The following is a 15,487-nucleotide window of genomic DNA, read 5'->3' as shown; positions in this document are numbered from 1 at the left end:
CAATCGATCAGCGACAGGAAAACATATATTTTTTTATTCCTTTCCTCCCCAAATCCGTCCAATGGAATTTCGAAACGTGTCAATTCGACGTCGCCTTCTGCCAGAATTGACCCCAACCACCCTCCCCATAGGGGGCCCAAACGTCCCCTTCCCCACTCTTGCACCTCACAACCAACCCCAAAACAAGTCCTATCCACCCTGTCCCTTGTCCCCTTTTCTTTTCAATTTTCTTTTGTCCTTAAAATGTAATAATAATAATGATAATGATAATATTAATATTGATAATATGGAAATAGGCTGAAAATGGGAGGACTTATTAGGTATGCCCTCATATGCACACTAAATCTTGCCGAATTAAAAAGTTGCTAGGAAATTTCCGACCTTAGCTAGAAGGCCTGAAAAGGTATTAATCCCTCGAAAATCCAGAAGGGGGAAAATCCGCGCGCCCCAAAATGGGCTCCGTCGTTTTTCAATGCGTTTCGGGCATGTAAGCGCCGTACAGAGCAACTCGAATCGAGCGATAAATATGATGTCGTCGATGGCTCGGGGTCACGGATTTCTGTCCATATCGAGCGGGACGTGGATAAGATCTGCTGACTAATCAGCTCGTGCGGGGGATCAACATGATACGCGGCGTGATAAGCGAGTGGCATCGCGGTACCGACCAATTTCCCGTCGCACGAATAGATTCGCCAATTTCCTTCTTCTCCTTATTTTTTCTTTTTATTAATTTTCGGGGAATTTCAAACGCAATTTTTATTTTGCTAATGCGTTTCGCGAAGAGGAGGAAACATTACAACAAGCAAAAGCTTCGGAAATCCCGCTATTTCTGCCGGATACAGTTCCAAATCTAGGCGTATCGACAACGCACTTATAAGCCGCCGGGGGCCTATCCGGTGATAAGCGGACCTGCTTATCACTCGGGGATAGGCAGGTAGGGCCTCCTATCATGTGGATAAGCTATCAAAATCTCGTCGTCTCGTCCGCTCGCCTCGCGGTATTTAAGGCTGTCTGGATACCTTTGTTTTTCTTTCCCTTCACATCTCCCTTTCTCTCCCTTTCTCTCTCTTCCCCGAATCCCTAACCCCCTTTCTCTCTCCTCTCCTCCCCCTCCCTCTATATAAGCACCCCAGCACGGTACCAGTAGAGAGAGAAAGTAGAGCGAGAAACTAGTGCGAAGCTAAAACTAGAGAGAGAAGGGAGAAGGAAGGGAGGAGAGGAGAGAGAGGGGGCCGTAGGCGTGCCGTGTATATTTGGCCGCGAGGATTAGCTCGGGGAGCCTCCCGATCTACTGGTCTCCGGAGCAAAAATCTCTTCGCAGGTTCGAGCTTCTGCGCCCCGTTTGATTCGTCGGCTTGTCGCGTCAATTGTCGCTCCCCGATTCCTTGTTGCTTTTCTGTGTTTTGGTGTTTGGTCGTGCTTTTGTCGCCTGCTCACGTGGTGGTCGCGATGCGGTTTTTTTTTTTTGGGCCTTGGCGTGCGATTTAGGGATTTGCTGCTTTGGAGGCGTTGATCTGCGGAGGGGTTTTAGATCTCGGAGGAGGACGGAGGCATGTCTTCGCTCAGCAGGGAGCTCGTGTTCCTGATCCTCCAGTTCCTGGACGAAGAGAAATTCAGGGAGACTGTTCACAAGTACGCCCCCTTAATTCCCCTCCCCCTCCCCCCTCCCTCCCTGTTGTTGTCGTTTTGTGTTTTTTTTTTCTCGTGCGTCGCGTACTTTCGTGTCGTTCGAGCTTGGAATTTTGCTCGCCTGGCGAGGGTATGCCTCTTGAATTGATGTTGGTTTTTTCCCCCCCGTGCTGTCGAAGGTTGGAGCAGGAGTCGGGGTTCTTCTTCAACATGAGGTACTTCGAGGATTTGGTTACGAACGGGGAGTGGGATGATGTGGAGAAGTACCTATCTGGGTTCACGAAGGTAGACGATAATAGATACTCCATGAAGATTTTCTTCGAGATTCGGAAGCAGAAGTATCTCGAAGCTCTGGACAAGTAGGTCGAAAAAATTTTGGACGATTGATGGGTTCGATTTGCTCGAGCTCATTTCCGCTTGTTGGTTGAGTATCTGTTAGGTTGCCGGGCGACAAGCATTTTTAATTTTCTGGTTGTTGGTCTTGCGTTATTGACCGATTGCAGGAGGGATCGTGCTAAAGCCGTGGAAATTTTAGTTAAGGACTTGAAAGTATTTGCTGCATTCAATGAGGATTTGTTCAAGGAAATTACGCAGTTGCTGACGTTGGAGAACTTTAGGTACGAGGTCTTGCGTTGGAGAATCTTTAATTTGTAACTGACAGTTTTCTATAGTTGACCTCTGGTCTTTTGCTATTATCACATTGACGTAAACATATGTCCTGCTTGCAGGGAGAACGAGCAACTATCAAAGTATGGTGATACCAAGTCAGCTCGGAGTATAATGTTGGCTGAACTGAAAAAGTTGATAGAGGCTAACCCCCTGTTTCGTGATAAGCTTCAATTTCCCACATTGAAAAACTCAAGATTACGCACATTAATAAATCAGAGGTCCTTGCTTTCCTGTTGCCTTCCTGTTAAGGTTCTACGTATTCTCTTAACTAAAAAATATTGTCGTACTCACTGTTTCATGGCTTCTGGCAGTTTAAATTGGCAGCATCAGCTATGCAAGAATCCTAGGCCTAACCCTGACATAAAGACTCTATTTGTAGACCACACTTGTGGACAACCAAATGGTGCTCGTGCGCCATCCCCTGTTACTAATCCTTTAATGGGTGCCGTCCCCAAACCAGGGGCCTTCCCGCCGTTGGCTGCTCATGCTGTAAGTTTGGAGGAGAATAATTAGCCTGTTTCCCCGATAGGTTTTCCATTTAGATGTTGGCAGCTCATGTTGGTGTTTTTTTCTTTGTGCCTTCCCCATCCTTTACTACAGCCCTTCCAGCCTGCTCCGGCTGCTCTTCCAACGACTCTTGCAGGATGGATGGCAAATCCAAACCCCGTACCTCACCCCTCAGCATCTGCTGGACCGATAGGTTTGACCGCACAAAATAATACAGGTACATGAAGCTGCTCTACAATGTCAATTTCAAGTTCATGGCTACCATTGCAAAATATCTAGGTCTATGAGAAGTTGCAATATGGATGGTATCTTGTCGGAACATGTAAAATATTATTTAGGAGTGAGGCTTTATAATATGCAGATTTAAAGCAGTGAAATTTGATTTTGTGGTTTCCACAAGTGCAAGCTGTTAGTTTGTCATTCTATTTACTTTTTGTCTTGCGATACAGCTATCTTAAAGCGTCCCAGGACTCCTCCTACTAACAACTCAGCCATGGACTACCAAACAGCAGATTCTGAACATGTTTTGAAGAGATCAAGACCTTTTGGAATCTCAGATGAAGTACTTATTTCATCTTGCTTTTTCTTTATCGTTGTTCAGTTATTACTGGATGGTCAATCCACAAAAAAAGTTCTTTGCTGGGTGATTAACAATCTGATATGTCTGAAATGCTTTTCTCAACATTCATCGGACTTGTTACATGTACTTCTATTCTTTTCATGCAAGTTGGGATTTCCAGTTTTCCTCAATTATAAAGTGGAGCTGGAGTATATTGCCCCTTCTTTTGCATTTCTATATCTTAATGATCTTTTCATGCGCTCCATCGAATGAAAACCTTCTGAAAACTTTCTCACTTGGGTACTATTGCGGCATAAGATCACGCATTGAGAATCTTTCGGAGAAACTATAGTTTTGAGGTTTCTATATACCCTTAACTTTTATGCCGACAAGCTAATGATTGTTATTCACCGGAAACCGAATATACAAACGGTGAAAACCCATTTGGAGCTAATTCGGGATTGGAAGTATTACAATAAAGTCTGATGGAGAGAAAGAGGTGCAAAAGGGCTAAGATTGGCAATTCATGTCCGCGTGTCTTGATTGTGTTTGTCGTTGTGTCAATTCATGTTAACATCATAACTTTTATCAAACATGTCAAACCAATGAATTAGACTAAAACATGTAAACATCTTGTCAATAAACTGGTTGAACGTACTGTGATGTGTCATATTGGGTTGTGTCTGCGTATTTCGTGTTTGGTATTGGCGTGTAAATGGTCCTGTGTCAAATATTGGCAGCATTAATAAGGAGCGGGAACTAGGTAGGTGTAAATTACATCTTCTCCCAGCATGCATGGATTGTGGTCATGTATGCTAGTAAAACAGGGGCTTTCATATGGCTTTTGCATCTTTTGAGTGTCATGGCTTTCATTAATTTTCTATCAGACTCACTGGTTTTGTAAACTTTATGACTTTCTATTAGGTGAATAATTTGCCGGTAAACATTATGCCTGTCACATACAACAGCCAGAGCCACGGTCAGAGTTCTTATTCTTCAGATGACTTGCCCAGAAATGTAGTCACGACCCTAAATCAAGGTTCACCTGTTAGGAGCATGGATTTCCATCCAGTGCAACAAATTCTGCTGCTCGGTTAGCACATCTTTATTACTCTTGTGAAGAACATGTTCCTGCTTTTCTTCAGTTGATATACTTGTTTCCCCTTGTAGGGCATAAGTTTGCTTTTTGATGCTCGGAAGATTGCTTTTTGTTGTCCTTTTGACATTAGTTTCAGCTAATTGAAACCGTGGGATCTGATTCTTCAAATTTTCTGTATCAATAATTTTAGTGGGAACAAATATGGGTGATATCATGGTATGGGAGGTAGGCAGCCGTGCAAGGATTGCTCTAAAACATTTCAAGGTTTGGGATCAAGGAGCATGTTCAGTGACGCTGCAGGTATAGAAATTCATTTCTAAATAAAATCATGGTATTTTGCTTTTGGCCATGTGATTATGGGTTTGATTCTTTGTAGGCATCTCTGGCCAATGATTATACAGCATCAGTTAACCGTGTAATGTGGAGTCCCGATGGAACCCTTTTCGGTATGTACATACTTGCTAATTGATGAAAAACCTAAGGCGCCGAGAACTAGGCTTCTTTGCAATATTTTTAGGAAGAAGTGTTCATATGCTGCTATCACTGATGATTTGTGGTGTTCTATTTAGGTGTTGCTTATTCCAAACACATGGTGCACATATACTCATATCATGGTGGTGATGACATAAGGAACCACCTTGAGGTTTGTTGCTAAACATGGAGAAAAAATTAAGCTTCTTTGTTCTGCAGAGAATTACTATCTAAGTGTGAGTTTAACTCGATTTTGACCCTAAACTAATGTCTGATACAGATCGAGGCTCATGTTGGAAGTGTTAATGATCTTGCCTTTTCATATCCAAACAAACAGTTATGTGTTGTTACCTGTGGAGAGGACAGGTCAATTAAGGTATATTCTGATTTGTTTTCCTCAGTGCTATAGGGTTGTGCCGTTTGATTCCTTTTACCCAGGCTAGTAGTTATGCAGGTATGGGATGCAGTGACTGGGGCTAAGCAATTCAGTTTCGAGGGTCATGAAGCACCTGTATATTCCATATGTCCACACCACAAAGAAAATATTCAGGTACCTGGTTATGTGGCGTATAAATAAGGACATGCTGAAAGCATGACGAATCGGCATGTACCCTCGACTATTCACTGGACTTCTGTTTGCTAAAACTCGGTTAGGTGAAAAAATTTGGTTCAATTTGTATGAGAAGTGTGAATCTGTAGTTTTCGTGGACCTTGTTCATTTCAAGGGTTTTGCAAGTCTTCCAACTTTTAACCTGTATTGATTAGAATGTGCTTGTTAAAATGGTGACATGGTCCAAAGATCAAACTGCAAATTTGATTCTTTCGGGCGATGCTATTAAGCATTAACAACTGGGTAAAGGTCTTCACAATAATGACCTTACTGCTCAAGTATGTGTTCAGAAGGAAAATTCTCCTTTCCACTTCCAACATTTGTTCTCCCATAATTGCCTCCTTCATTTCTGATTGGTTAAATTTATAATGGAAGGCTGTTTACTGTGTCTGAGCGGAGCAGCAATTGGCGATATTATCTTTTTCGTTTTAAATCTTTTGAACTTTCATGGTTTTGTGCACTCTATCACAGAGATATTTCATGATTAACCCATCATCCTAGGATGTTATGATCTCATAACTAGAGTTTTAAGTGGATGTGCTTTTACGAATCTTTATTCAGTCCCTGGTGCTTCTGTATGAAGAAGCCTTCTATTTGGGCTTGCCATTGAAATTGATTATACAATTTTTATCTTGTGTAGTTCATCTTCTCAACAGCAACGGATGGAAAAATTAAGGCTTGGCTTTATGACAATGTGGGGTCAAGAGTTGACTACGATGCGCCGGGACACTCTTCTACCATGATGGCATACAGTGCTGATGGAACAAGGTTCAGATCAACAGCATTCAAGATTGAATTCGTACTGTGTCATTTTTTTGACTGAAATAACCTATTTAGCGATTTTATTTTGCTATAGGTTGTTCTCGTGTGGGACCAATAAAGAAGGAGAGTCATACTTGGTTGAATGGAATGAAAGTGAGGGGGCTGTCAAGCGTACGTATCATGGACTTGGAAAGAGATCTGGTGGGGTTGTGCAGTTTGATACCACCAAAAACAGATTTTTGGCTGCTGGTGACGAGTTCATGGTCAAATTTTGGGATATGGACAATAACAATATTTTGACAAGTATCGATGCTGAGGGTGGATTGCCGGTAATTTATTGTTAATTTATTCTGGCTGAATTAACCTAACCTTTCTATTAATTACCTCTCTTTAAATTTGCAGGCTTCACCTTGTATTAGATTTAACAAGGAAGGAATTCTATTAGCCGTCTCAACAAGTGACAATAGCATCAAAATTTTAGCAAATGCTGATGGGATTAGGCTGCTAAGAACTGTGGAAAATCGGCCTTTTGATGCTTCTAGAGTCACTCCTGGACCTCTTGTGAAGGTAATTTCAAGAGTGCACTGATTTCATAGGGATGAACTTGCTAAATTTCTTGAATTTTATGCAGCCACCAGCAATCACAGCATTTGGTTCTGGCAATGCTACTGTTGGGGCAAGCCTGGGTGATAGAGGTGCTCCAGTGGCAGCAATGGTTGGTATGGTAAGTGGTATTATTATTGCCTTAGGTAGTTAAATGTTTTTATGGAGCTTCGTTTGTTGCTTACTGTGTTACTTGAGTGGTGCAGTAATTGCATTTTTTATGTGCATATTCATTGGACATCTTTAGATGATATCCTCTCTTTTGAGCTCTACAGAACAGTGAGATCATGGCCGATGTAAAGCCCAAATTTGCCGATGAGTCAGGAGACAAATCACGGATTTGGAAACTGACAGAAATCAATGAACCATCACAATGCCGGTCCATAAAACTACCTGATAACTTAACAGCTATGAGGGTACGAATTATTGCCACCTCAGGATGTTTTTATGCAGCATTTCTTTTCCGCATTTATCTGTCATGTTTCTACTATATAAGCACATATTTAAATAGGTCACATTGATGCACTTGCTTTATTAGTTTCATCTGCCTGTGGTCCAATGAATAATTTTATTATATCTTGACACTTGGACGACTTTGTCATCTCTTCATTTGGCCTTTTATTGTTAAGTGCTTGTTTCAACTATAGAATTAGGAGATAAGACGGACATTAAATAATTTGTGAATGTGGAGTGTCAATTGTGCTTGAGTTTTGTTGGCTGTGGATGTTATGAATTTTATGATGAGGATGAATAGATTTCATGATAAGGATGAATAATTAGATGGATGCTGCCTGATTTAGAAAGTAGTGGTATATTCACATGAGGAGACTTTTTAAGCTGCTGACTGGAATCCAATGAGATGGATTGTTCTGTGGACTCTAGTGCAGTTACATGTGCTAAAAGGCACGGAATCTTAACCAGATGAATTTTGCTTTGTACATGGAAGGCAAAGTATATCATTGTGCACCACTTTGATGCTTGTCAGAAATGCTAAGCTTGTGAATTGAACTATTTTCTGCTTGCCAATTTCCAGAACTTTGAGTGGAAATTGACCTGCTGAAACTAAATACACAAACATTAGAGGTGAAAGGATAGGTATTCCTGGAAAGGAGTAGCATGGGTGAATCTACTCTATTTTTGCATGTTTACAGCACATAGTTCTCTTTATGCCGTAGTGATACAGCTAGATGGTTTAAGTGAAGGTTCTATGTTTTGCCAGACTTTTTTTTTGCTAACTGTTTCAGCTGGGTTTTGATGTCATGTGTATCGTATGCTCTATTGATATGTAAACATACAATATGTACATATGCCTATGCACACAGACGCTCTTGGATAAACATGCAGTCGAACCTGTGCATCATCTACATTTACTGCCAAGTTCTTTAGGGTCTTTTTTTTTTTTAATTTTCTTTCAACTTTGGGTATTGCATTTTACTGTCACCACTGAAGCTGATAAAATAAAGCAGGTCTCGAGATTAATCTATACAAACTCGGGTCTTGCCATTCTGGCTTTATCATCGAATGCTGTACACAAGCTCTGGAAATGGCAAAAAAGTGATCGGAACTTAGCTGGCAAGGTAAGGAATTTTTTTTCACGAAATAGGCATGCTATTTTATTGTTTAGCGCATTGTTAACTACATTGATTCTTCTTTTCGCAGGCTACAACTAGTGTAGGACCACATTTATGGCAACCTCCTAGTGGGATTTTGATGACCAATGACATAAGTGATACAAATCCTGAAGACGCAGTTCCATGCTTTGCACTGTCAAAGAACGATTCTTATGTAATGTCAGCATCAGGGGGGAAGATCTCTTTGTTCAATATGATGACTTTTAAGGTGAATATTTTCCCAAAGCATGTTTACATCCTCTTGTCGATTATTTGTAGCACTATCCACAAGGCTCGGGATGATGAACCACCCCTTTGTGGATGAGTGAAGTCAAAATGATGCCGAAAAAGTCATCATGTGCTGAATATGCACACACTATTTCCTTTTCACATTATTATGGGAGCTAAAATTAATCGAGTCACATGTAATAAAAAGTATTGAACTCTATTGTTAGGAGGTCCATGAAAGCAATTACTCTGATTTTCATGTGGATTATGTGGTAGTCACAAGTGCAGCATATGTCCTTTTTTCACATGTAAGTGAGACAAGGGCTTTTCTCTGTCTCTAATGGAATCTTTTTGCTCTTACTAATGAAAGAAAAGAAGGCAAGAGCTTTTTTCACCCATCCAGAGATGTAATGGTCAAACTGCTCTCTCCCATTCCAAAGAAGGGAGATGCCATTGAGGCAAATGCCTCTTGGCACATATGTCCCACTTTTACTTATAAAGTTATTAATACTATCCTGCCTGCTGATATCCAGACGATGACAACATTTATGCCCCCACCACCGGCAGCAACATTTCTGGCGTTCCATCCTCAGGACAATAACATTATTGCAATAGGAATGGAGGACTCCTCTATTCAAATTTACAATGTTCGAGTTGATGAGGTAAGACCGGTTTTCTTAGTCATTGAAGGTGAACCTTGTTATTATTTGCGACAAAGTTATGGATATTGACTGTTTCACTTTCTCAGGTCAAGACAAAACTAAAAGGACATCAGAAAAGAATTACAGGCCTCGCCTTCTCTAATGTCTTGAATGTTCTTGTGTCTTCTGGCGCTGACTCTCAGGTACCAGATCACTGCTGCATCCTACTTTCCATGTAGACATGCCTAAGTTTTGGGCAGAGAGAGAAATGTAGTTTAAAGTGCCCCAAAAAAGGGTTGATGTTCACTCTGGATGTATTGATGCTTACGCCCTTATCATACGTTTGGTCGTGAAGGCATCATTAACCGGCAGAATAAATCCTTCCAGTAAACTTCATCTTTTGTGGTGACAAATTAATCCCATCCCATTAAGTGGGAAAAAAATAGCTATGATGTCCTGTTGTTGCTTATGACTGATGATTGGTGTGATTCTGATATAAAAGCACTATGTGGAACTTTTATTCGTTCAAATGTGCATCAATGTTGATATCTCCTTTGATAATTGTCTATCATCACTGCAGTTGTGTGTTTGGAACACTGATGGATGGGAGAAGCAGGCTAGTAAGGTTCTGCAGATGCCAACTGGGCGAGGCGCAGCTCCTCTTGCTGATACTCGTGTTCAATTTCACCTGGATCAGATACATCTGCTGGTGGTTCACGAAACACAGATTGCCATATATGAAGCTCCTAAACTAGATTGCCTCAAGCAGGTATTGAAGGTTCTTGTATTGTGCACAAACCGAAGTCTTATCTCATCCAGATTGCATAAAAGTTTACTAAATAGTAGGTATTATGAGTTGTTTTCTTGCCTAATGTACTTGTTTTGATTCGTCGTTCATCTCAACTAGTGGGTTACTCGAGAAGCTAGTGGTCCAATCACACATGCTACATATTCATGCGATGGCCAATCAATATATGTGAGTTTTGAAGACGGAAGCATCGGTGTTCTTACTGCTTCTACCCTCAGATTTAGATGTCGTATAAATCCTGCTGCTTATATCCCTCCAAACCCCAGGTAAGTTAGTTATTGGTGCTCATTCAACCTTGTCCTTTAATGAAAATGGCAAGTCTCATTTGCGAAGTTCCATTAGTCTCGCAAGTAATTCATTCCACACTGATGGATTTGGCAGCTTGAGAGTCTACCCGTTAGTCATTGCAGCACATCCGTCCGAACCTAACCAGTTTGCACTAGGGCTTACCGATGGCAGCGTCTATGTGCTCGAGCCATTGGAATCTGAAGGCAAGTGGGGTACTTCTCCTCCTGTTGAAAATGGTGCTGGGCCAAGCACGACCTCTGGTGCGACTGCTTCAGAGCAACCCCAAAGGTAGTGCAGGCCATGTCTCCCCCTGTGGAACTTTGAGCATTAAAATGCTGAACTGGCTTTCCTTCTCCGCACTCGATTCAAGTTTTGAGGGATGCTGCAGAGGGTCGATTTTACAGCCTCCGGGTACTTCCTCTGGAAACGTAGTTCAGTAAAGTCTGTCTTAAGTGGCACAATTAGCATCCTAATCGACTTCTGCTCAAGTCTTGCGGCGATAATTTGTTTTATTATATTCATTTAGGCTGACTGAAAGTGAAGAAAAGAAGAACATGAGATTAGGGTGTTGCGTAGAAGGCGTTGTATATTCGAGATGGAGGCAGGTTTATCTGATTTTTAGTTAGCAAGCTAAAGGACCAGAGGAACAGGGTTTAGTTCTCTTAGGTGGCTTCTTTTCTTGTTCCTTCTGCGTTATGCTGAAAATACTTACTTTTATTTATTTTATTTATTCTTTTCAATTTGCGTAAAGAGCATTTGTTAGCAGGTTCCCCTTGTTCTTTCACCGCGAAAGCATAACTTCGTCTGCCTCTCACGCTCCTACTATGAAGGCGATTTCAGTGCGGCAGCACTCGAGACCTCGGATGACAGTATAAACTTCACCCTGGTCAATCTCGACGTTTTTGCTTATTAGACTGCGACCTTTCAGAATTAAGTTCCATCTTTTTGAGGATGATGCAATGTTTAACTGTGGTTGGGGACAGACTGACTGGGATTAATCTCGGACGGTTCCACCGGGGAACGAAGCCGGTTATCCCTCGAGCTTCTACTGTACGTTTAACTGCATGAATACGAGCAGGTGGGAGCTTGAGAACGGGCCTTTTTTTTTTTTTTTTTATATTATCTGTATCTAGATCACCCTTACCTTATGTACTAATGTATCCGCCACCGAAGAGTATTACTTCTCGTCGTATGAGCCTACATTGTCATCGCACTTCAAACGGATAGAAAAGCTGAAAGTACGAAATGAACGGAGAAGCCGGAAGTGCAATCCGAGAGCGTCTTGAGTTGATTCGTATACAGCGGGTACAACCCTTGACATTTTTGGATGTTGCATCTAAGAGGCTCATTCTTCTTCTACACGAATGAATTTGCGTAATTAAAAGCAAAGTGAAAGTAGCTCGCACATTTTCTTCAGATATTTCGAAATAAATTGGAATTTGTTCCACTTACAAATCGGAAAGATACTGGGTTTGCCCCCATTTTGAGAAGAGGACTAGGGAGTTTAGAAGGGAGTTGGAGCTTATTTGGTGTAGCTGTAGTTGAAACGTAGCTGTACTGTATTTGTGAAGTGTTGCAATGTTTTTGTTTAATAAAACAAACTTTACAGTGGTAGCATCTAAAGGTTGGATGAGACAATTTAAAAATTGTTGCAACTTTGGAGGTGTTACAGTTGTAAAGTATTCGCCAAATACATTATAAAAGCCGCAATACACATTTTCGTAGCTGAAGCTGTTGCCGGGAAGGAATAGCAAATGGCCTTTCGAATTGGGGACTGAAATTATTGTTACTAGATACCAACACCATTGTTCCCTCCAAAACTTATCTGCAATTAAGTCCGAAACTACTAGAACTTACTTATTTCAAACCTCATTTCTCCCCTCTTGCAATGCCACGGGGAGTATCCAGCAAACCACATTCATTACAGCCGCTGACCATGTGGATCTCACGTGGGCCCTATATATAAGACTTACATGATTCAATTAATTTGTTTTAAACTTTATCCCTTCCCTATATTGCTAGGTTTTCAAAAACTTTCGCTCTAGATCAAAAGTAAAGGATTATCCTACATCATTAGTGAGATAAATAAAAAATTCTTTTTCTAGGAAAATGACATGATAAGGGTTTGTATTTTTGCTCCATAGGTAATTGAGTACCTGAATTTTCTTTTTATATAGTCAAGAAATAATTTCTTGAATTTGGTTAAAGTATTAATTTTCTTTTCCTAACATGATTATATTAAAAGGAAATTGATTGGCAAGTTGCTTGGCCTGTCGTATGTTAGTAACTTATCAAAAGGTTTTGAAAAGTACCGACATCTAATTATACTATAACAATTATCAACTACATTAATAATCAACCAACATTTATTTTAATAGATTGTCAACGCATTAAAATTACTTACTTTTATTCGAAATTGCAAACCTTAATTTGACCGATGTACCCCAATTAGTACATCAATAATCGCATGGTCCCAGAGCAAGTTGATTCGTTTGGGCATGTCTAAGTGCAAGATTTTTCACATTATTTAGAAGCATCATGCACTTGGGTGAAGGGAACAACACTTTTTGCATCCTAGACGTGATTGTGCTCCTTTGGTCCCTGAAGTGATATTTTCTACGATCCAAATTTTCAGCAAAATTATCACATTCCTAACGCCTGTCTTGACCGATCTCATCCCATATACAAAAGAAGCAGATTTTGAAATATGAAATCATTGGCTAATAAGCCGAGACCTCAATTAATTTTGGTACATCCTACGTGATACCCACATGATCTAATGGTTGTGATGCACTGAACTTAGCCAAAACTAATGCCTCCAATGATTTATTGAACTCGTTCCGATTAAATAAATTAAATAACCGCGGGTTCCTAGTCCATACCAAATAAACACGGAAGCCCTAGCCGTAAATGAATGCTTAGCCCTGTCCTGCACGTGAAGAAAGATCTGTCCTTTGTGATGTGGAGTGCATCATGGACCGAGAAGAAAGCCCATGGGATATTAGGGACATCATTGAAGACTGCCAGGCCTTGTTAGCTCAATTGGACAAGGTGGAAGTTGTCTATTGCCCTTGCGAGGCTAATCAAGTTACGGATTGGATCGCTAAGACCCACCGAAACAGAACTCTCCCAACCAATTGGTTGTCTTTAGCCCATCGGCCTTTTGGAATATTTTGTGTTTAGAAACTTACTTGTCTTGCTCTAGTGGAGCTTTTTAAGATTGAATGAATGAATGTGCTTTTCCGACCAAAAAAAAATGAACAAGAAAAAGAGAATACCAAAAGACCGGACAAAAGCGATTTTCCATGAGACAGCCACTTTATCGGGGAAGTGAATAATAGTTCCCTGTACGACTATACACGAGTGTTTACAAGTGCAAATAATTTGGATCGCTTATTTAGTTTTCGGAGTGACAAATCGTGATCTTGACGGCTAAAGTGACGTATCATTATGTCGGAAACCGAAAAACAATTAGTCTTCGGTGGGAATGAGAAGAAAATAGCCCATTCTAGTTGAAAGAAAACGCAAAATGCAGTATAGCAATCTGAATAAATTACAGGAAGCCAAATCAAAGAAGTCTCAATATGTTTACCACAATACAAATTGCAATTATAGGTTAGTGTGATCCCCCCTTCTAGATTTGGAGGTCATTATGGGCTTTGCACATATAGCCCCCATCGATCTTTCTATGCTTCAACATTTCTTCAATCTGAATAAATTATTAACCTATTCATACATATTACAACATGGAAACTCAAGAATACCCAAATGCTGCATATATTACACTCCCTTCCTCCTCCTGATGCATCGACACTCAATTTCACCGGAAAAACTTCCCCAATAAAAGGTTAAAAAGGAAAATTTTCCACAAGTGTGAACAAAGAAACAAAGTGCAAGTCAAGTCATGAAGCATCTGCATAGGATGGTTCCAGGTACCTTCCGCAAAATGCCGTGGAAATTACGCGTGCAAAGATTGTCCTTTGGTTTTCTTTTTCCATGTCTCTTATTAATAGAAAAGTCAAGTCTATGTCATCATACTGTCGTATAGTTGGTTCATAATGTCCGATCAATAATGCCAAAGGACTTTAGCGAGTACTGATCGTCAGTTTTCTTTTCTGTTTCTTTTATTGATAGAAAAGCAAGTCAAGTCACGTGTGCTGGATCTCAAATTTCAATCAAAGCTTCCCATGCACTTGCTAGGAGTTTCACATCTATGGATTTCATTGTTCAGATAACAGGCTGCCAATCACAAGGTTTGGATTACTTAAGGTTTGGATAACATGTATTCCCAAATACGAACTCACGATTCCATCCACTCGGCATGAGGAGTACGTAAAAAGGAAAAAAGAAGGATTGTACAGGATTATCTCGTTTACGTAATGAGATGGATTTAGCATGATGCCTCAACTTAATCAGTTATTGATTGTGCAAATACAATCGTCACAATTGTCCAACTTGCCCAAGCAAGGACAAACAAACCTTCTCATATATACTATCAATCGATTTTTAATTGTCTTGATAATCCAGCATCCGTATATTGTAGATTTTTCAGACTTGTTAATATATTTAATGTGCTAATATGCTCGTAGCTCCATTCAAATTTGGGATATAGAGTCTCACCCGATTCCAATCTTTGGTAAAATATCTGCATCGAATCTTTAATCGGTCTTAAAAAACATGTAACTAGGTGACTTCACGCATGAGTTTAGTGGTCGTCTTCTGATTTTCTAATAAAATAGGTCTCCTCTTCACAACTGTATGTCAATGCACATACAACGATCGTTAGGCGCTAACATGAGCGAGTAAGGGACTTTCGCGATATTAAGTCCGATCGGACATTGACCCAGCACATCCATCCCTACAAATAGAGAGAGAAGGCGTTATCGCAATCTGCTTTTTGATTAAATTAGCTGGTGAAGAATTATGCTTTACCGACGCGGAGCATCAAAATTGATTGTTGGTTTTCGTTTCTATTTCTTTATTAATAACGAAAGCAAGTCAAG

The 15,487-nt window shown here is 40.5% G+C and overlaps 1 protein-coding gene across 2 annotated transcripts; it reads left to right on the top strand.

Annotated features, from left to right (window-relative positions):
- The first annotated feature begins 1,161 nt into the window (after nt 1-1,161).
- On the top strand, nt 1,162-11,234 carry LOC115684196 (topless-related protein 4-like). Of its 2 annotated transcripts, XM_030608905.2 has the most exons (26): nt 1,162-1,321; nt 1,489-1,632; nt 1,809-1,988; nt 2,133-2,246; nt 2,358-2,516; nt 2,610-2,787; nt 2,899-3,022; nt 3,255-3,367; nt 4,289-4,457; nt 4,654-4,763; nt 4,840-4,909; nt 5,033-5,106; nt 5,215-5,310; nt 5,389-5,484; nt 6,185-6,312; nt 6,401-6,635; nt 6,709-6,873; nt 6,938-7,030; nt 7,185-7,325; nt 8,376-8,486; nt 8,569-8,748; nt 9,281-9,409; nt 9,496-9,591; nt 9,969-10,157; nt 10,296-10,462; nt 10,578-11,234. In XM_030608905.2, exons 2-26 carry the CDS (start codon nt 1,553-1,555, stop codon nt 10,774-10,776), a joined length of 3,396 nt encoding a protein of 1,131 aa, XP_030464765.1. In that variant the 5' UTR covers nt 1,162-1,321; nt 1,489-1,552; the 3' UTR covers nt 10,777-11,234. The 2 variants fall into 2 exon arrangements, with proteins under 2 accessions (XP_030464765.1, XP_056162482.1); XM_056306507.1 differs by lacking the exons at nt 9,281-9,409; nt 9,496-9,591; nt 9,969-10,157; nt 10,296-10,462; nt 10,578-11,234 and adding an exon at nt 9,118-9,219.
- The last annotated feature ends 4,253 nt before the right edge of the window (nt 11,235-15,487 follow it).

This window comes from Syzygium oleosum, unplaced genomic scaffold, assembly GCF_021117445.2.
Source record: "Syzygium oleosum isolate NSW1041296 unplaced genomic scaffold, Sole_v2.1 Sole_v2.44, whole genome shotgun sequence".
Taxonomy (NCBI): Eukaryota; Viridiplantae; Streptophyta; class Magnoliopsida; order Myrtales; family Myrtaceae; genus Syzygium; species Syzygium oleosum.
Note: the sequence above shows the minus strand (reverse complement) of the source record. Positions and strands in the feature narration are given on the sequence as shown.

Coding starts and splice junctions, on each gene's coding strand:
- LOC115684196 (XM_030608905.2), top strand. CDS start 1,553: ATGTCTTCGCTCAGCAGGGAGCTCGTGTTCCTGATCCTCCAGTTCCTG. Junction 7,031..7,184: donor TGGCAGCAATGGTTGGTATG/GTAAGTGGTATT, acceptor TGAGCTCTACAG/AACAGTGAGATCATGGCCGA. Junction 8,749..9,280: donor TCAATATGATGACTTTTAAG/GTGAATATTTTC, acceptor GCTGATATCCAG/ACGATGACAACATTTATGCC.